Source organism: Chiloscyllium plagiosum, unplaced genomic scaffold (assembly GCF_037043375.1).
Source record: "Chiloscyllium plagiosum isolate Xiang-an unplaced genomic scaffold, Cpla_swu_hap1 HiC_scaffold_10, whole genome shotgun sequence".
NCBI classification, from domain to species: domain Eukaryota; kingdom Metazoa; phylum Chordata; class Chondrichthyes; order Orectolobiformes; family Hemiscylliidae; genus Chiloscyllium; species Chiloscyllium plagiosum.
Window position 1 is genome coordinate 93,044,596 of NW_028270148.1, and position 18,550 is coordinate 93,063,145.

The window sequence follows — 18,550 nt, forward strand, 5'->3', positions numbered from 1 at the left end:
AAGTAGTTGACACTTCCTCAGTAAAGTAATTCCTTTACTGTTCAAAACATCATTAAGGATTATGGGGAGGGTGAGTAAGTGGAGTTGAGGCCATGAACAGATCATCCATGATCTCAACAAATGGCAGAGTAGTCTCAAAGGGCCAGGTTACCTACTCCTACTTCTGTACCAGAATGTTTCAGTCCACCATGCCATATAAAGTAGGCAACAAAGTTTTCTTCTTGGTTAAGGACTTTTATGTCTAAACAAATAGACTTGCCTGCTACCTGTCTGGTGCACCAGCCTGAATCAAGGTGCAAATGTAGCCACAATGTAGTTAGTCAGGAATATGAACTGTTGCAGGTGCCATCACTTAGCTGTGAAACTAAATGAAAGTAGCTCGCATTTCACTATATCGAAGAACAGCAAGGACATTTTTACTAGTGTCCTGGCACATTTTTCTCTCAGTATAAACAAGTCATCTATTTTGTTGGTTCAATGTTCCTGATGTTCCACTTTGTTGTCAGGGTGGCAATGCCTAGATGTAAAGTACTTCAGCTGTGAAGCACTTCTGGACAGCTGGAGATCAAGAATAGCATTAAATGAAAGTAAATTATTTTTGAGATTAGATTCTTGGAGAAAATCACTCTCTTTATTTCCATGGTATGTAGGTAACTTATCCTGAAGGTTGACAAACTGCATTAAACAACATGACCTGGTGACCCTTTGCAGTTGGCAGCAACCTGACTGTTCAGCAAACCTGTGCTTGCAAGTCTGTTATTAGTTGTGATTCTGCTGTTTGAATTAGTTTTTAAAATAATTTCCGACTACACTCAGCATTTCACCAGAAAGCAATGTTAGATCATTAGCCAGGCCTACAGTGTGATATATTTGCACCTATTACACGTGAAGTACATAAATATTCCAGTCCCTGTTTGATGCAGGCGTAAAGAATTTGCACGTTGCACCTTTTTCAAAGTGATCAGAGACAGCCAAATTCTACTGAATCCCCAGGGCAATTCTCTGACCAATCAGAATCTACATGTGTGGTTTGTGAGTAAAGATTAACAGTGAACTTACTGCATCTCCATGCCATTTATAGCCCAATCAATCCACACAGTTCTCATTTTATAAAAAAAGGTCTCTCTCTTATCCTGGTTCGAATGCATGCAAGATGAAAAGCTTCAACTTCTAGTCTCCTTTTAGCAATTTCTTTTCTCTTTGTTTTTCTATTTAACTTTTCTTGCTGCAGAGATTTTAGGAATGATGAACAAGAGATAGAAACTATTCTTTGTAAACCAGCCAGGGAACAGGAGTCCATCTCAACCTGAAGGTCCCAGTTTCAATCAACTCTAATCTGACACACACTAACACACATATTTCAAACAATTTTTTAAAAAACTTTTACACAAATCAGTATATCAATTGATCAGGTTGAGTCCTTGAAAATACAGTAGAACAGTCAAAGTATTCAATAACTAACTGAGTTCAGCAGGTCATTGTTTTGCTGTCTATTCCCCTTTGCTTGCTTCACTAATAAGGTAACTTTGAACTGTGAAGTCAATTTGAATGTCCAACAAATCGATAATAAAGGCAGGCTAGACCATGAATGCGAATGAGGGATTCACCACACGTGCCAGCAAAATGTTTTAATTCACTCTTAAATCCTCATTTTATTTTTCGCCTTCGTGCCTTAAATGCTCAATTGCAGTAAAAATTATCTCAGTGCTCATGTACAAAAAGTCCCCTTGTTACAGTTACCTTACACGTAAACAAATATTGCACTTGAGAACAGCCATCAAATTAAACAGTACAGGCACAATCTGTTAAAGGCATTTGTGGAAGAAACATTACTATTATAATTCTGAATTGAGCTCTGCCCATTAGACACAATCAAGATCACTAAACAGAGTCAAACAAATAATAAAAAAAAAATCAGGCTCAACATGTTAACCCTTTGAAGAACAGACAGATCCATAATTATATTAAAGGAATCTACAGTTAAAAAGTAAGCTAATTTAGGTAACAGACATCAAATAACTTTTCACAAACATTTTAATAAGGTGCACAGTAAGTGTACTTGTAAAGAAAAAACTAATGCAAGGCCATTTCCATAATAAACACAAATCTGGCATATGTGCAGAGGTATTAGACAAAAACACATCAGCATAGATTGCGCACACTCCTGTCTTGATAACTCATAAGCACTTAAACTAAGCCTTCGGTTCGTTAGGAGGAGGAATCTTCACGTCTGAAGGCTCCACCCCCCAGATCTCTCTGGCATACTCCTTGATGGTTCTATCACTTGAAAACTTGCCAGAATTGGCAATGTTTTTAATCACCACCTTGGTCCAATCCTTTGGATTCTGTGAACAGAAAGAACACCACTTACTAATTTGCAAAATATATTCAGAAAACCACTTTATATAACATGGCACCAACAAATCACATGTGGGACTTGTACAGCCTCAACTCATGCACACAGAAAGAACTGGGCACAGCTTGGCCAGACACACACAGAATTGAGCATAGCTCCAACACACACAAGAACAGGCATTACATTAACAGCACAGCACTAATACACATGTAGACAAGAACAGGTAGTGCTGACACATGGACCAGACACCCAGAGAAACTCAGTCAAGACTAGGCACCGACAGAAACATTAAAAGTGAGATATGTTCAAAACTTGCATATTATAGTTATTTACAGATAATTTATTGTTTACACAATTCTGATCAACACTTCTGTTGTTTTTTTTTTAAACAATCTTGTTTTATGTAGTGGTTTGCAAAAAAAAGTAATTACGCTCCAGAAGTGATTGGTTGTGTGAAGCTTGCCACTATTTAAGGTTTTTGATTTTCTTCTATTTATTGACCAGTTTCAAACTTCAGAAAAAAAATCCTGTTTTTGTGACTTCTTGATGAAAAGACATGTTATGAAGATTGCATACAGGGGACTACGTGACTTAATCATCTTTTACGTTGATCAATACCCTAGAATGATCAGTATCAGGAACCAAAATATATTTGATTGTATCCTATGAAACTCTCAGAGTTAGAACACAAACAGACCAGCATCTCATTTTATGTGCTACTGGTTTCAACTCCTGCCTGACTTGTCAATCCCTCTGTTATCTAACAATTAGGGCTGGCTCTATTGTGTTTGCTGCAGTTCTGAGATCATTTAAAACAAAACTCAAATTGTGAATGTTACCTGATTGGAGTGAATGAAATGCAAACAAGGTCACCTAACTCCACAATTCAAAATTCAAGTTTTACATTTCCCAGAGATAATCAGGATTTTGTGGAAGGAAGTGAAATGGAAAATAAATTCAAATCCAGCACTGACTGATGAAAGATCACCTCTGCTGATCAACCATTAAGGTCTTACATAAAATTAATTGGTACCATTTCAATTCTGGTCATAGACTGAACTTGTGAAAGAGTTTGATATTGCAACACTAATTACTCTCTCTGCAATAAGCATAAAACTCTGATTACTGCAAATCAAATACCCAATCTTCAAACATTCAACCCACTTCTCTGTAGGCTTGATTAGTTAAGAGGATTCTATCTCTCCTAACTATGTCAATGTGCCTTCTTGCTGAGAGAACAACATCTGTAATACTGAACCCTAGTCCTCTTTTCTGGATGAGGTAATACTGGTGATGAATAAGTATAGAATGCCCTTAAAATTTATAGCAGTTTGGTCAAACTACACAAAGGATATAAAGGCTTTAGATGATGCGAGATTGGAGGTGTAGTAACTACTGTATTACTAGTGAATAACTGATGAACCAGGTTACCAATGGGGGAAGCGTAGGGGACAAAATGTGGAAGTCAAATGATGCCGTCTCCTGCAATATCATCCAGCGTAGGTAAGGTGGTTCATTAACTGTATTTAAAGACATCAACACAGCAAGACCTACAGGAAACTCACCTTATAAAGCTTACTAACTTTCTCCTGGCATTTCACATATGCTTCAAAGTCAGCAAATACTTTAAACCTGAAAGAGTTGAAAGTCAAGATTAAGCACAGAACACAAGATCCTGCAAAGTGGTGAAACAAATGTAGGAGATTAAATACACCAGTATATAAATGTCAGATTAGTTAATTGAAACAAATAACTCAGCTTCTGAATGTTTGATCTGATTTTTTAAATGAGTTTTGTTTAAAGAAGTGTCAAAAAGCCTTTGGAAAACTTGATTTTTTGAATCCTCAACTATATTAATATTTGATGGATGAGCACAAAGTTTGGAGACAGATCTGGGTAAATTATAACTGGAATGGGAAATAGAATTTGGTGCTGTTAGGAATTCAGAGTGAAATGAAGGAGGTCTTTCATGTCAAATATGAATGAGTGGAAGTGCAGAACATAAAGTAAGTATACAGGTTAAATATTTAGAAATCTAATATTTGGGTTCATTGTCGTTAGTATCTCAATGGCTCTTGTTAAGCTGAGTAAATAATTTCATGGCAGGAAGAACATGTTCAAGGCAAATGGGTCGCAACTGAACAGAGTTACGACCAATGTCCTTGTGGGCAGGTTAAACTACTGCTCTACTGGGAGGAATTAATCACATTTAGAGGAGGATGGGCAAAAGTATATAGCATTAAACATGGCAGCAAAATATACAGAAGATGGGAGAGAGTAATAAAGAATCAGGTGGAATAATAGAAAATACAAAGGACTCTAACATTTGAAATGCGTGTGTACACATTAGTGTTAAGTGAGATCTGTCTTATAAAAACAAAGGATTGGACGCTGAACATTTTTGAGCCCAAGCCAGAGGAATGGCAGAGAAGTAGAGGAAAAAAAAATAATAAAGAGAGAGTGCACCCTGTACTCCCTAGTTTAAGTCAATAAAGTGTTACTGAAAAGAGCAGTGGTTCCCTTTGGCATACCTGGAGGAGCACCACAGTTTACCTAACTGCAGTGTAACAAATTGTCATTCACCACAGCTCTTGTTCAATATTACACTTTTTACTGTATTTTACAAGTCACTAAATAGTGGGAATGAGATAAGTAGGCAGACAAAGAAATTACTGAGCTTCAAAAATAAGGAGGAGTTATGACTCGGAGAGATTTAGTCTAAAAGTACATAACTGAAGGAAGGGAAAATGAGTGAGAGATGTAGTCTGGATAAACTGGAATCAAAGTCTGCCAGGCAGAAATGTAATGGAGAATGTGGACAGTTTTTGAGGAGGAAATAGTTTGGATGCAGTCTAAGTACATCCCCAAGGGGGGGGGGGGGGGTAAATGGAGGGGCAGCCAAAACCTGATCTTCCTGGAAGAGTTTGGGAGTAGGATGAACTGGAAATGAGACACAATAATAAACAGCACTTTGTTAATACAAGAAAAAATTGGACTGTATATAAATAAGCAAGAATGAAACAAGCAGTGCAAAAATACAAATGTTGAATGGTTTGGCAGCTGACATAAAAAGGATACCACAATTTAAGGATACAGGGTAGCCCGGTTAGAACGGAGATGAGGAGAAATTCCTTTAACAAGTGAGTGGAACACTGCTACACAGCAGTTGAGGTCAAAACACTGAATGTTCAAGAAGTTAGATATAATTCTTAGTGCTAAAGGGAACAGTGGGTATGGAGATAAAGCAGGAACAGCATATTGAGTTGGATGATTAGCCATGATTTTATTGAATGGCGGTGCAGGATCAATAGGCTGCTCCTATTTTCTATGTTTCCATAAAGGATATCAGTGAAGCCATTGGGTTTTTAAGATTGCTTTACTGACACTTAACCAGATATTTTAAAGTTCAAATTCTCAAAAAGCCAAGATCCAGCCTCCCGCTTGTCTACCAAGGTTGGTTTTGAACCTTTTTTTTTTGATTACTCATCCAGTAACAGCTGCCATCCATGTGAATGGGCAATCTATCAGTGGAAGTTACCTGTCATGGTACATCAACATGTTAACTATGTCTTTAAACAGCTCTGGCTCTTTAGGAGAGAAATATCCACCACTGATCTGATCTATAGCTTGTCTCAATTCAGGCAGCTTTTCGAAGTATTCTCTGGCATCGTACCTGTACAGAATACAAAATCAAAAAGTAATTTGTACACAAGGTTTTCTTGTTGACTCGTGAGAATGTGGGCAACACTGGCTGACCAGCATTTATTGCCTGTTCCTAGTTACCCGTGAGAAGGTGGCCAGAAGCATTTGTCTTAAATGCTGCAGTCCACGTGCTTTAGGTGGACCCATGATGCCCTCAAGGAAGAGATTCAAGTTGTTATCCGTCGGAACAATTATGGAATTTTAAAAACAAGAGGTGACTGTTTGGCGTATCAAGTTTGATTGAAATGCAGTTCAGCCATGAAGAGCAAATTCATTGACTTATCTCTGCATAAAAGGATGCAGATAAAACACTTCCTGGCCTGACACAAGCTCAGTCTGTTCAGAGGCCATCTGAAGTGAGAGAGTATCTAGAAACATCACAAAAAATACACAGGAGGAATGATCAGAGCAATGCTTCTTCCTGCATTGTACAGGAGAAATACAGATTTAGACAGTGCCCTTAGGGACTTTAGTTTCAAACTGACTATATACAATTGACAAGGAGAAAGTGAGGACTGCAGAGGCTGGAGATCAGAGTCAAAAAGTGTGGCGCTGGAAAAGCACAGCTGGTCAGGCAGCATCCGAGGAGCAGGAGAATCGGCATTTTGGGCATAAGCTCTGGTGAAGAGCTTATGCTTGAAATGTCAACTCTCCTGCTCCTTGGATGCTGCCTGACAGCTGTGCTTTTCCAGTGCCACACTTCTTGACTATATACACAATTCACAATTGCTATCACTATGTAAAATGTAACTGGATACATAAACTGAGCAACGCCATCGAGATGTACAACACTGAAGCAGACCCTTTGGTCCAACTTGTCCATGCCAACTAAATATCTTAAATTAATCTCATGCGCATCCATTTGCCTTTTACATGTTGTAATTGTACTAGTCTCCACCACTTCCTCTGGCAGCTCATTCCATACACACAACCTTTACGTGAAAAAGTTGCCTTTTAGGCCCCTTTTAAAATTTTTCCCCTCTCACCCTAAACCTATGCCCTCTAGTTCTGGACTCTCCCACCCCAGGGAAAAGACCTTGTCTATTTACTCTATCCGTGCTCATGATTTTATAATCCTCTAATAAGGCCACCCCTCAGCCTCTGACACTCCAGGCAAAACAGCCCCAGCCCATTCAGCCTTTCCCAGACCTCAAAACCTCCAATTCTGGCAACATCCCTGTAAATCTTTTCTGAACCCTTGTGTTGATGAAGAAATCACTGCATGTACAAAGCACTTTTCACAATTTCAGGATTTTCCAATGCGTTTTACAAATATTGAAGCACTTTTGAAATAAAGTCACAGTTTGTTACATAGGAAACAGATCATCAATTTGTGCACAGGGAAGTTCCACTAATGGCACCAAGATCTTGACTGGATGATCTAGTTTAATGGTATTAACTGAGGGATAAACATTGGCCAAGGCATTTGTGCAGTTAGATCTGCAAAGATGGATGGAGCTTTTGTCCACTGTCCAATCCAAATGATGGCACATCTGGCATGGCAACATGACCTATTGAAATTGAATACAAATTGGATTTTGTGCTTGAATCTCTGTAGTGGAACTATGATATCTTTAATGAGTATCAGCCAAAGGGTACAGTGCAGCTGTTAAATGTATTACCAACCCCTTCTTATCAAGTGCCTCAACATCTTCCACTCTCATTCCAAAGATGAAGAGGTTCTCCTCTCCTGCCTCTTCAGCCATTTCTACATTAGCACCATCCATGGTTCCTATTGTCAAGGCTCCATTCAGCATAAACTTCATGTTCCCTGTGCCCGAGGCTTCTGTACCAGCCGTTGAAATCTGTTCAGACAAGTCGGATGCAGGTATCACTGTTATGAGGAATGAAGGGAGAGGGAAATGAAAGCAACAGTTTAGCACTATTGTTTTAAAACTTGGCAATACTTTATTTTTCCTTTTGAGTTGATCTTTTCAACTTATAACTTCACTCTAATAAAAACTTGGATTTATACTGCATCTTTACTGATGTGCCTTTATGTCCTACACAGGACTATAACTGGGAAAAATGGGCAAGATATACAAGGTGATGTTGTGGCATGACATAAAAACCTGATCTATAGATATGTTCGGAGGAGGAGGAGGCTATTAAAGGAGATTAAGGTGGAGAGATTTCTAAACAGCTAAAGGCACAGCTGCCAGAGCACAACAATTTGGAAGAATGTGAAGGTCTCAGTTTTTGGGTGGCGAGGTGATGACTGGAGAGGGAGATTAGTGAAGGGAATTTGGTGCAACTAACAGAGTTTCAATGCAAAAGTCAACAGCCCCTTTATACTAAAGGGCATCCTTTTACCATTATTATCTGTCTCTCACATTTGACTCCTTGACCATTAGTTGATTCCAGTCTGTATGCAGTTTAATACTTTGTGGTTTGCCACCTGACCTTCTTGCTGGATATCCTCAGCAAATGTTAAACACCCATCAGGAGTGATCTCGAATACAGATTACTGCTCTGCATTTGAGTGGAATCAATCTCTCATGAATTGGGGGGAGGGCATATTAATGGTCTCAAGAATTGTGATGAAATTATGCAATTGTTGTAGTATTTATGAAGTCCAATTCAAAACTTACAGAAATGCTGTACCAAATCCTCTTAGTAGCTGTTTGTCACACTATATTATGCAGCATCATTGACAACCTCATAACATTGAAATAAAACTACCAACCAATGAAGTATTTTGGCATGTCTGGGCACTATTCACTGTAGGAAGATAACAGCCAATTTGAGTAATGATGGACTTTAGGAAAAAAGTTAATCCTCATTTAATAATTTTCTGCCCATTTCTAACAAGGTGGCAACACTGCTTTCAGCTGTTTAACTAAACTGAATGGCCTGTTAGGTTACTCAAAGGCAATTTAGAGTCAAGCACATCGGTCTATAATTGGAGTTACAAGTATGCGAGAGTAAGGACAACAAAATGTCATATACATAATATATATAAATAATCTAGAGGAAGATATAGATTAGCAAGTTTGCAAGTTTGCAGATGACACTAAGATTGATGGAGTAGCAGATAGTGAAGGGGACTGTCAGAGAATGCAGCAGAATATAGATAGATTGGAGAGCTGGGTGCAGAAATGGCAGATGGAGTTCAATCCAGGCAAATGCAAGGTGATGCATTTTGGAAGATCCAAATCAAGTGCGAACTATACAGTAAATGGAAAAGCCCTGGGGAAAATTGATGTACAGAGGGGTCTGGATGTGCAGGTCCATTGTACCCTGAAGATGGCAACGCATGTCAATAGGGAGATCAAGGAGGCATATGGCATGCTTTCCTTCATCAGATGGGTTATTGAGTACAAGCATTGGCAGGTCATGTTACAGTTGTATAGGGCTTTGGTTCGGCCACATTTGGAAAACTGCATGCAATTCTTGTCACCACATTACCAAAAGGATGCAGGGATGCTTTGGACAGGGTGCAAAGGAGATTCATGAGGATGTTGCCTGGTCTGGAGGGCGCTATGAAGAGGGGTTGAGTAGATTAGGACTATTTTCATTAGAAAGACAGAGGTTGAGGGGGGACTTGACTGAGGTCTACAAAATCATGAGCGGTATAGACAGGGTGGATAGCAAGATGCTTTTTCCCCGCAGAGTGGGGGATTCAATTACTAGGGGTCACAAGTTCAAAGTGAGAGGGGAAAAGTTTAAGGGGGATGTATGTGAAAAGTTCTTTACGCAGAGGGTGGTGGGTGCCAGTGGAGGTGTTAGAAGCAGGCACGATAGCATCATTTAAGATGTATCTAGACAGATACATGAATAGGCAGGGAGCAGAGGGATAACAGACCCTTGGAAAATAGATGACCGGTTTATTTTGAGGATCTGGATCGGCACAGGCTTGGAGGGCCGAAGAGTCTATTGCTGCACTGTAATTTTCTTTGTTCACCCTAAAACCAGTAAACAACTTCATGGCCACTTCTACTGATAACAGCTTTTTATTTACACTTTTAAAAATGCATTTAATTTTCCTACTGTTATAAGGGATCTGCATTTGGGTTCTTCTGATCACTAATCCAGGCTCCTTTTTGGATAATTAGCTTCCTGTTCCTGTATGCGTTGCTGTGACTGTGTCAGGAGTGGAGTTGGTGGGTTAACATCATCTTTTCATAGAAATAGGCCAAAGAAGCATTTATATAATATGTTCCCATTGGAGATTAGATGGATGAAGCAAAGTCCACAAAAGGATAGTTTGTATTTAGTCTGTGTAAAGTACACACTTAAAATGCCAGAGAACATTTGCAAAGTATGAATGAATAGAGGACTGAAGATTTTTCAAACAACTGCATAAATAGTACAAAGAATCATGTGGTAATACAGAACTTGACAATTACTGAAAAATATGCAATTTTTGAAAACTTTTTGTCTTGCACTCATCAGAACAGTGCTCAAGAAATACCAAGGTAAAGGAAAGGCAACATTTATACTGTGTGAGGGGAGAATGATTAGTTGGCAAATGGATTCCTCTGCTGGGCAGTCCAGTACAATGGGGAATATCCTTAAAAGTAGAGTTAGGCCATTGAAGGGTAACATTGAAGCAATTCTTCATGCAAGATGTTGTGAAAATCTGGAAATGTTCCCCGTTAATCCCAAAAGACATTGAGGCTACATCAGTTTGAAGTGCCGAAACTGAGATTGAGAAGACTGTGCATTACAAGGCTAAAACAGGTAGATGGCGATAAAATTAGAGTGATCCAATTAAATGGCTAAATGACCTACTTTTGTTCTTACATTGCTCTTTTGCTAGATTATGTAAATTTACAGCCAAACATTTTTGAAAATCTAGCTTTTCAGAAGCACTTGCCATGATTATTATTTTCTCTCTGGCAACCAACTTAAAAAAGGTTAGATTCCTGTGGTCCTGCCTTCACTTACCTTTCTCAGCAAGGGACACTCGGTAGTTCTCCAGGAAGATGACCTTCAGTCTGTCACCCACAATGGGATCATTGTTGACGACATTTCCAACGGATGTTATGAGTTTAATGATCATCTTGGCCATGTGGTAGCCAGGAGCTGCCTGTAAATGACCAGGGAAAACAGGATAAACAGGCAGCATGGCCTAACTGTACTAGATACAACCAGCAGTCTCACCAGCAAGTAAAGATATTAAAGTAAATAAATTAACTGGTGAGCTGTCAGAAAATAATGTGGTTACATAAAGTAATATATGTACAGAGAAAGACCAATGTAAAAGTTCAATTAATATTTTGTATGTGGAGTCTTAAGGGCAAGATATGATTTAGTTTAATTTTTGATTGCTTTTGTGGCTTGGTATCAAGAGATATGAAGATCTGTTTTGTTTACATGCATTTTAAAATGTTTTAAAACTTAGAGGCGAAGAGTTCTGTGTAGTACACAGAAAGAGCAAAACAACCTGTTGCTTAGCAACAGGAAGTCAATGACATACAGCAAAATATAGAACAATCTAAAATATTAGTCAGTAAGCATGATGCAAGCCAAGGTGGGAAGGACTTCTGAACACTGGCTCTAGGAAATGCATGTAGTTGTTCTGAAGTTAAAGTCATATTGAGTTTAGTTGGCAGTTTGTCTATTTCAAAGAGAGAAACCAGGTGAAGGGAATAGGTGTCTAATAACTACATGGAACTTTATTGAAAGGAAACCAACTGCAGCTGTACCAGCTCAAATCTGAGCAAATAGGCTAAGTGTGGAGATAGCAGCAACTTTACTTAGCTTTTTGTAACCACCTTTGTGTCAACTTTACCGTTTTGCACAGAGCTTTTTCTCATGAGCCCTAGCAAGATTTCTTACACTATATTCCAAAACTGTCTTCATTATCTAAGCACCATGGCATCCTCCTGTTGGGCACACTTTTACCCTAAACACAGACAGAAGTGGTCACCATTGTAGGGATGTTCCAGGGTTCCTAGTACCAAAGCCATATTTAAAAACATAGTTGTGTACCAGGTGAAGCAATGTCAGTCTTAAGAACAATTCTTTTGTCTGACAAATTTTCTTGGATGTAGTGGACAGAGGAAATTGGCACGCCACTTTGCCAACAGGGACCTCTAAGGGTGAGATGGTGCAAAGGAGGGCTGTCCAATTCTCTCAGGATCAATAGAGAAGATCACATCCCGATCAAAAGCCCTAGCACAGTCTGGTCAGAGGTATGGTGTTGCCATCTGTTCCTTTGGAGCATTAATATCATAAGGTGGTCAATGACGTTTCCCAATCTGCAAATGTTACCTCACATTCACTCATCCAAACTCTACCTCTGCTACTGCAGTCACTGCTCACTCAAGCGCATGGTCCACCACTCACTTTACTGCTTGCAACGTCTTCCCTCACTTGCTCTCACCCACCCAGCGTGTCTACACTGCCAACCCTGCATGCCCTCTGCACCACTTAATGCACTGATTTGGGACACCTCACCACTTGTCTCTCACCTGCACCAACAGCTGTGCCCGTCACTTTCATCGCACACAAACCCAGCCCCATCTCATCCCAGGAGACAAAGGCCGGTGATAAAGCAGGAAGAGAGAAGATGGGGTGCCCCACAATGTTCATCTCCTCACACTTTACAAGGAGGAAATCATTGCCCTAGCTGGTGAGAATCACAACTGTCCTCATTGTGATACCACAATGTGTGTGTCATAGCAACCAAGAATCACTGTCCATTACCATGCTGCTGTACTCCCACTGCGAATGTAGTTACCAAACATCTACCCATTTTTTGGAGATCTTTTTCTCTTTTGTTTCATGCAGATACCAATAGAAACTGCATTGTCTGCACGGTCAAGAGAGTAGCCCCACAAGACATCTTCTCCACCACAGAGGAAGGTTGTGTTGTCATAGTCTTACCATACCATAAGGCTGATCTCTCATTAAAAAGATGACTAGTAATGCCTTAACCATTGGGGGGCCACCATATCTCAGGAGGGAATGGGGGGCGCGGGGGAGAGAGGTGGAAAAGAGGTTGAAAAGGAGAGTCCTTCATAATAGCGTCAGGAATTTAATCCTCATTGTTGGCATTACACTGCTTCACAAACCAATGATCCAGCCAATTAAGCTAAACCGACCCTCAGAGTCAACAAAAACTAAACTGAGACTCTACTGACTGGATCTTAGATGATTGAAATGTGACCTCTTTGAAACATGTAGGATTCTTAAGGGATTTGACAGGATATGAAGGGATAAAGGGACAGGCAAGAATGAGAATCAGAGTCCAAATTCATTCATGGTCGTACTGAACAAAGGACTAGCCTTGATAGGCATGGCCTTCTCCTATTCCTTTTTCTAATATTGAGTGACAGTTGCATCACTGAGCACAAAACTGCATGATACCACTCAGGACATCAGCACTTATGCTTCGTCAATGCTGTTATGTTGCCTCTCAATCAACCAGCCCAGACAGAAGCTGGGATTTCTAGGTGCACAAGTCCATTCTGCAGGCTTTCATTTCCCCTGTAAAAGTCAACAGCCTTCCAGCAGCCACACTGGAGCTACAGAGATCGCACTACAGAAGGGAATTAGGACAGCCAAAGATATCTGAAAGGCAGGAACTATGGAAAAGTCTATTTTATGTTTATGAATGCATTACTATTGGAAGAAAATGTAGACAGCGATTATTACAGCATTTTTGTCACAAAAGAGTATGATGAGATGTTGTGGTGGATGGGAAGGTAAGAGTATTGAAGCAGAGGTGCTGAAGAGATGAAAAAACAAACTGACAGTTTAAAAATGAGGGGCCTTCCATTAAGACCAAGGTGAGGCGAAATAGTTTCTCTTAGAGGGCAAGTAGTCTTTGGAATTCTCTTCCACAGACAACAGCTATGTCACTGAATATATTCATAGTTGACTTTTAATTGACAAAGGATCGAGACAGGCAGGAAAGTGGAGTTAAGGTCATATTCAGGTTAATCATCTTACTTATTTGCAGATTAAGCTTGATTAGCCAAATAGTTGGTATCTGCTCCTATTTCATATGATAGCGTAATCATATAAAATTTGCCATGATGTGGAGGAGCCAGTGTTGGTCTGGGGTGGACAAAGTTAAAAAAATCACAACACCAAGTTATAGTCCAACAGGTTTATTTGGAAGCACCAGTAAGCTGTATGATGAAGGAGCAGCGCTCCGAAAGCTAGTGCATCCAAATAAACCTGTTGGACTATAACCTGGTGTTGTGTGATTTTTTTATACTTTGTTCATATAAAATTTGACATTGAGCACTATAAATAGATGTTAGCAGAGAAGATCAAAAGCTTGTCATAGAATTAGATTAGAAGATGTGTTTTACAGAAGTGCAGAAAAGTGAAAACGTTTAGTGAGCGAATTTCAAAGATTAGAATCTACACACTTGAATACATCAAGTGGGATGATGGATGTGGGATCAGTTAACAGGTAAGAATTGGAACCATGCAAAGATCTCAGTAAGTTGTAGGACTAGAGGAATTTGCAAAAAAAGAGTGATGTTCAAGGCGATGGAGGGATTCAATATCAAGAATGAGAATTTTAAAAGCAATATATTACATCATCATACTGTGCTTCTGAAAGCTCAGAACGAACATTTCATTTACACAGCTTCAAATACAACCTTCCACCAAAGAATAGCTTCTCTAAAGGAATGTGACTGACCATTGAAATGAAATGCTTTTGTATTCTATTACTTTTCCTCACCTTCCCTCCAATCAAGATTGTCCTTGGTACAAAGGCTTTGTTTGGTTCCTTCTTGATACCTGAAAAATAGATGGCAGATCATTTCAAAATAAAACACTTGCTGTTAACTTTTGATCTTGCATTTATAATTGCAATTCTAGTGTCAACCAGTACGCTTGTCCAACAGGTGCAAGATTCTTGCTCCCAGTGAGGAGGGGGGGGCATAGACTATAAGGAGATCTTACCTCAGCACCATGATCCAGAATGCCATTCACGTTGGAGAACAAAAATAACTGTAGTAGTAATAGCAGACAGCTTGTTAGGGAATAAACATTATTCTCTGCAAAGGGACAGAGTCTTGAAGACTCTTTTACCTCACTGGTATCAAGGTTCAGGACATCTCTGCTGGGTTACAGAAGAATTTGGAATGGGAGGGGAAAGATCCATCTGCTGTGGTCCATGTTGGTACCAATGACATGAGTAGGACGAGGAAAAGATTCTGAGGGATTACGAGCATCCTAGGCCTGAATTATAAAACAGAACCACAAATACAATAATCTCTGGATTGCTACCCAAGCCAGCAAATCTGACTTAGGGTACATAAGATTTGCAGGGTAAATGCATAGCTCAAATAATGGTGTGGGAAAAACAGGTTCTAATTCAGGGGGCACTGACACTAGTACCAGGGAAGACAGAGGCATTCCATTCAGGCAGGCTTCATCTGAACCATGCTGGGACCTGTAACCTGGCAAATCAGAGTCATAGAGCATAGAAATAAACCCTTCAGTCCAACTAGTCCATGCCGACCATGTTCCCAAATTAACATGGTCCCACTTACTTGTGTATCCCTCCAAACCTCTCTTATTCATGTACTTACCCAAATGGCTTTTAAATGTTGTAACTGCACCAGCATCCACAAATTCTTCTGGCAGTTCATTCCACATATGAACTGCTGTGTTAAAAAAAAGTGCCCCTTACATCCTTTTTAAATCTTTCTCCTGTCACCTTAAAAACATGCCCCCTAGTTTTGAACTGCCCACCCTAGAGAAAAGATTCTTGCTATTCATTTTATCTATGCCCCTCATGATTTTATAAACGTCTATAAAGGTCACCAATCTCCTACACTCCAGTGAAAAACGTTCCAGCCTATCTTTGTAACTCAAAACCTCCAATCCCTTCAACATCCTAGTAAAGCTTTTCTGAACCCTCTCCAATTTAATAATATCCTTCCTGTAGCAGGGTGACCAGGGCTATACGCAGTAATCCAAAAGTGGCCTCACCAATTTCCTGTACAACCTCAACATGATGTCCCAATTTCTATACTCAAAGGTCTGAGCAATGAAGGCACACATGCTGAACACATTCTTAACCATCCTGTCTACGCATAACATAAATTTCAAAGAATTAGAGATCTGAATCCCTAAGTCTCTCTGTAATACAACACTACTCAGGGACTTAGCATTAATTGTATAAGTCTTGCCCTTGTTTGTTTTACCAAAATGCAATATCTTGCATTTATCCAATTTAAACTCCATCTCCACTGCTTAGCCCGTTGACCCAATTGATCAAGATCTCTTTATTATCTTAGATAACCTCTTTCACTGTCCACTAGACCACCAATCTTGATGTCATCTGCAAACTTACTAACTGTGCCTCTTGAATTCTCATCCAAATTGTTTATATAAATGACAAACAAAAAATGGACCCACTACTAATCTCTGTGGATCACAACTGGTCACAGAACTAGAGTCCAAAAATCAACCCTCCACTGCCACCCTCTGTCACCTACCATCAAGTCAATTTTGAATCCCATTGGCAAACACTTTGAATTCCATGTGATCTAACTTTACTAATTAATCTACTATGTAGAACCTTGTCAAACCTTTAGGTTTTACTAAAGTCCATATAAACAATGTCGACGGCTCTGCTCTCAATCTTCTTGGATATCCTCAAAAAACAATCTTAAATTTCTGAAACACTATTACCCCTCACAAAAAAAATGATGCTTACTATTCTTAATCAGTCCTGGCCTCTCGAAATGCATATCCTGTAAATCCTATCTTTCAGAATAACCTCCAACAGCCTACCCACCAGCAATAAAAACTGAAAGAACTACGGATGCTATAAATTACAAACAAAAACAGAGATTGCTGGAAAAGCTCAGCAGGTCTGGCAGCATCTGTGAAGAGAAATCAAAGTTAACATTTTGGGTCCGGTGACCCTTCCCCAGAATTTCCTCCGATCTGAGGAAGGATCACCAGTTCTGAAACATGAACTTTGATTTCTCGTCACAGATGCTGCCAGACCTACTGAGCTTTTCTAGCAACTTCTGTTTTTTGAAAGCCCAGCAATGTCAGACTTACCCATCTAAAGTCCCCGGGCTTCTCCTCTTGCTCTTAATATACATGTAGAATGTCTTCAGATTATCCTTAACCTTAACTGACAAGGCAATTCATATTCCCTTTTTGCGCTCCTGACTTCCCTCTTAAGATTGCCACTACACCCTTTATACTCTTCAAGAGATTGATTTGACCCCAGTTGTCTATACCTCATATATGACTCTCCCTTATTTTTGACCAGAACCTTAATATCTTTATTGTCCATTGTTCCCTACTCTTACCAGCCTTTCCTTCACCCTAAGGCCTCTGAACTCTTGTTATCACACTTTTTAAAGCCTCCCACTTGTCAGTAATCACTTTACTTGTGAACACTCTACTCAAATCAGCTTTTGAAAGTTCCTGTCTCATATAATTAAAATATATGGAAGGCCTGTCCTTTCCATAACTATTTTAAAACTAATAGAATTATGATTACTAGTTCCAAAGTGTTCCCCTACTAACACTTCAGTCACTTGCCCTGCCTTATCTCTCAACAGGCCAAATTTTACTCCTTCTCTAGTAGATAATTTTCTTTATCGATATGTAAATGGAATTTCTTGTCTGAGGGTAGTGACTGTATGAAATTCTCTACCCTCGAGTGTTAATGGAGGTTTGACCACAAAGCATTTAAACAGGAGACAAACAGATTTTTCACAGATCATGAAGTTAAGGGCTGTGATAAGCTGACATAAAAGAGGAGATAAGGCCATGATTGTGTTGGATGGTAGGGCAGGCTTGAGGGGCTGAATGAGCTACTCCTGCTACTATTTATTCTGTTCTTGAGTAGAATAAATTGTTTGCATTCCCTGCTGTGATGAGATACTGTTTACATCATCAGACTGATAAAGGGGAACTCAGTGTTGGGGTTGGTGAACTATAATTGAACTATGTTGAACTTATAAACAGCCAGCATTTCCTGCACCTTTCTTTGCTTCTTAGCTAGTTACAGGTTCAGGATATTTCAATTATAGCCCAACAACCCCAACATGGAATTCAACTTTATATTAGAACACTGCTCCAAAGTTCTCGAATAGGTGCTGGCAATGGTGGTGTTTATTTGCACTGCAAGTAAATTGGACTAGATTTCTGAATGGCCCATTTTTTGTCTGGATTGTAAATTGATCCCACCTGCTGTGGAGTACTCCTAGGTCTGTGAATGTTTAATTTGAATCAGTCATCGTCAGCCAGACTCCAAAGATTATAGTGTTAACACAGCTCCTTCAAACAAGACACAGTAGCTCACATACTGAGTTCAGAGAAAATCCCATTTCTATAATCAGTGTTCAGCAAACAAGACTTGCAGTTAACTAAATACACGCAGAGTTTAAAATGAGCTCAAGTTTTTTTAATTTTTGACTCAAAAATGAGTGCCTTTTTATCCTGATGGCTGCATTCGGTTAGTGGAGTAAACAAGGTGCATGTTTAATGCAAAGTACTTGTGTAAAGTGGTTAGCCTCATCTGTTGTTCAAATTTCTGAGACTCCT

At 39.4% G+C, this 18,550-nt stretch overlaps 1 protein-coding gene across 1 annotated transcript in view; it reads right to left on the reverse strand.

Annotated features, from left to right (window-relative positions):
• Positions 1 to 1,613: 1,613 nt before the first annotated feature.
• Positions 1,614 to 18,550, reverse strand: part of LOC122553015 (glycogen phosphorylase, brain form) — a 99,533-nt gene continuing 82,596 nt past the window's right edge. The window contains exons 15-20 of the mRNA XM_043696427.2: positions 14,709 to 14,767; positions 10,949 to 11,090; positions 7,685 to 7,892; positions 5,895 to 6,029; positions 3,922 to 3,988; positions 1,614 to 2,345 (exon numbers count right to left, since the gene is read on the reverse strand). Coding sequence (XP_043552362.1) covers positions 2,193 to 2,345; positions 3,922 to 3,988; positions 5,895 to 6,029; positions 7,685 to 7,892; positions 10,949 to 11,090; positions 14,709 to 14,767 — 764 coding nt within the window. The 3' untranslated portion in view covers positions 1,614 to 2,192. The remainder of the gene's footprint in view (positions 2,346 to 3,921; positions 3,989 to 5,894; positions 6,030 to 7,684; positions 7,893 to 10,948; positions 11,091 to 14,708; positions 14,768 to 18,550) is intronic.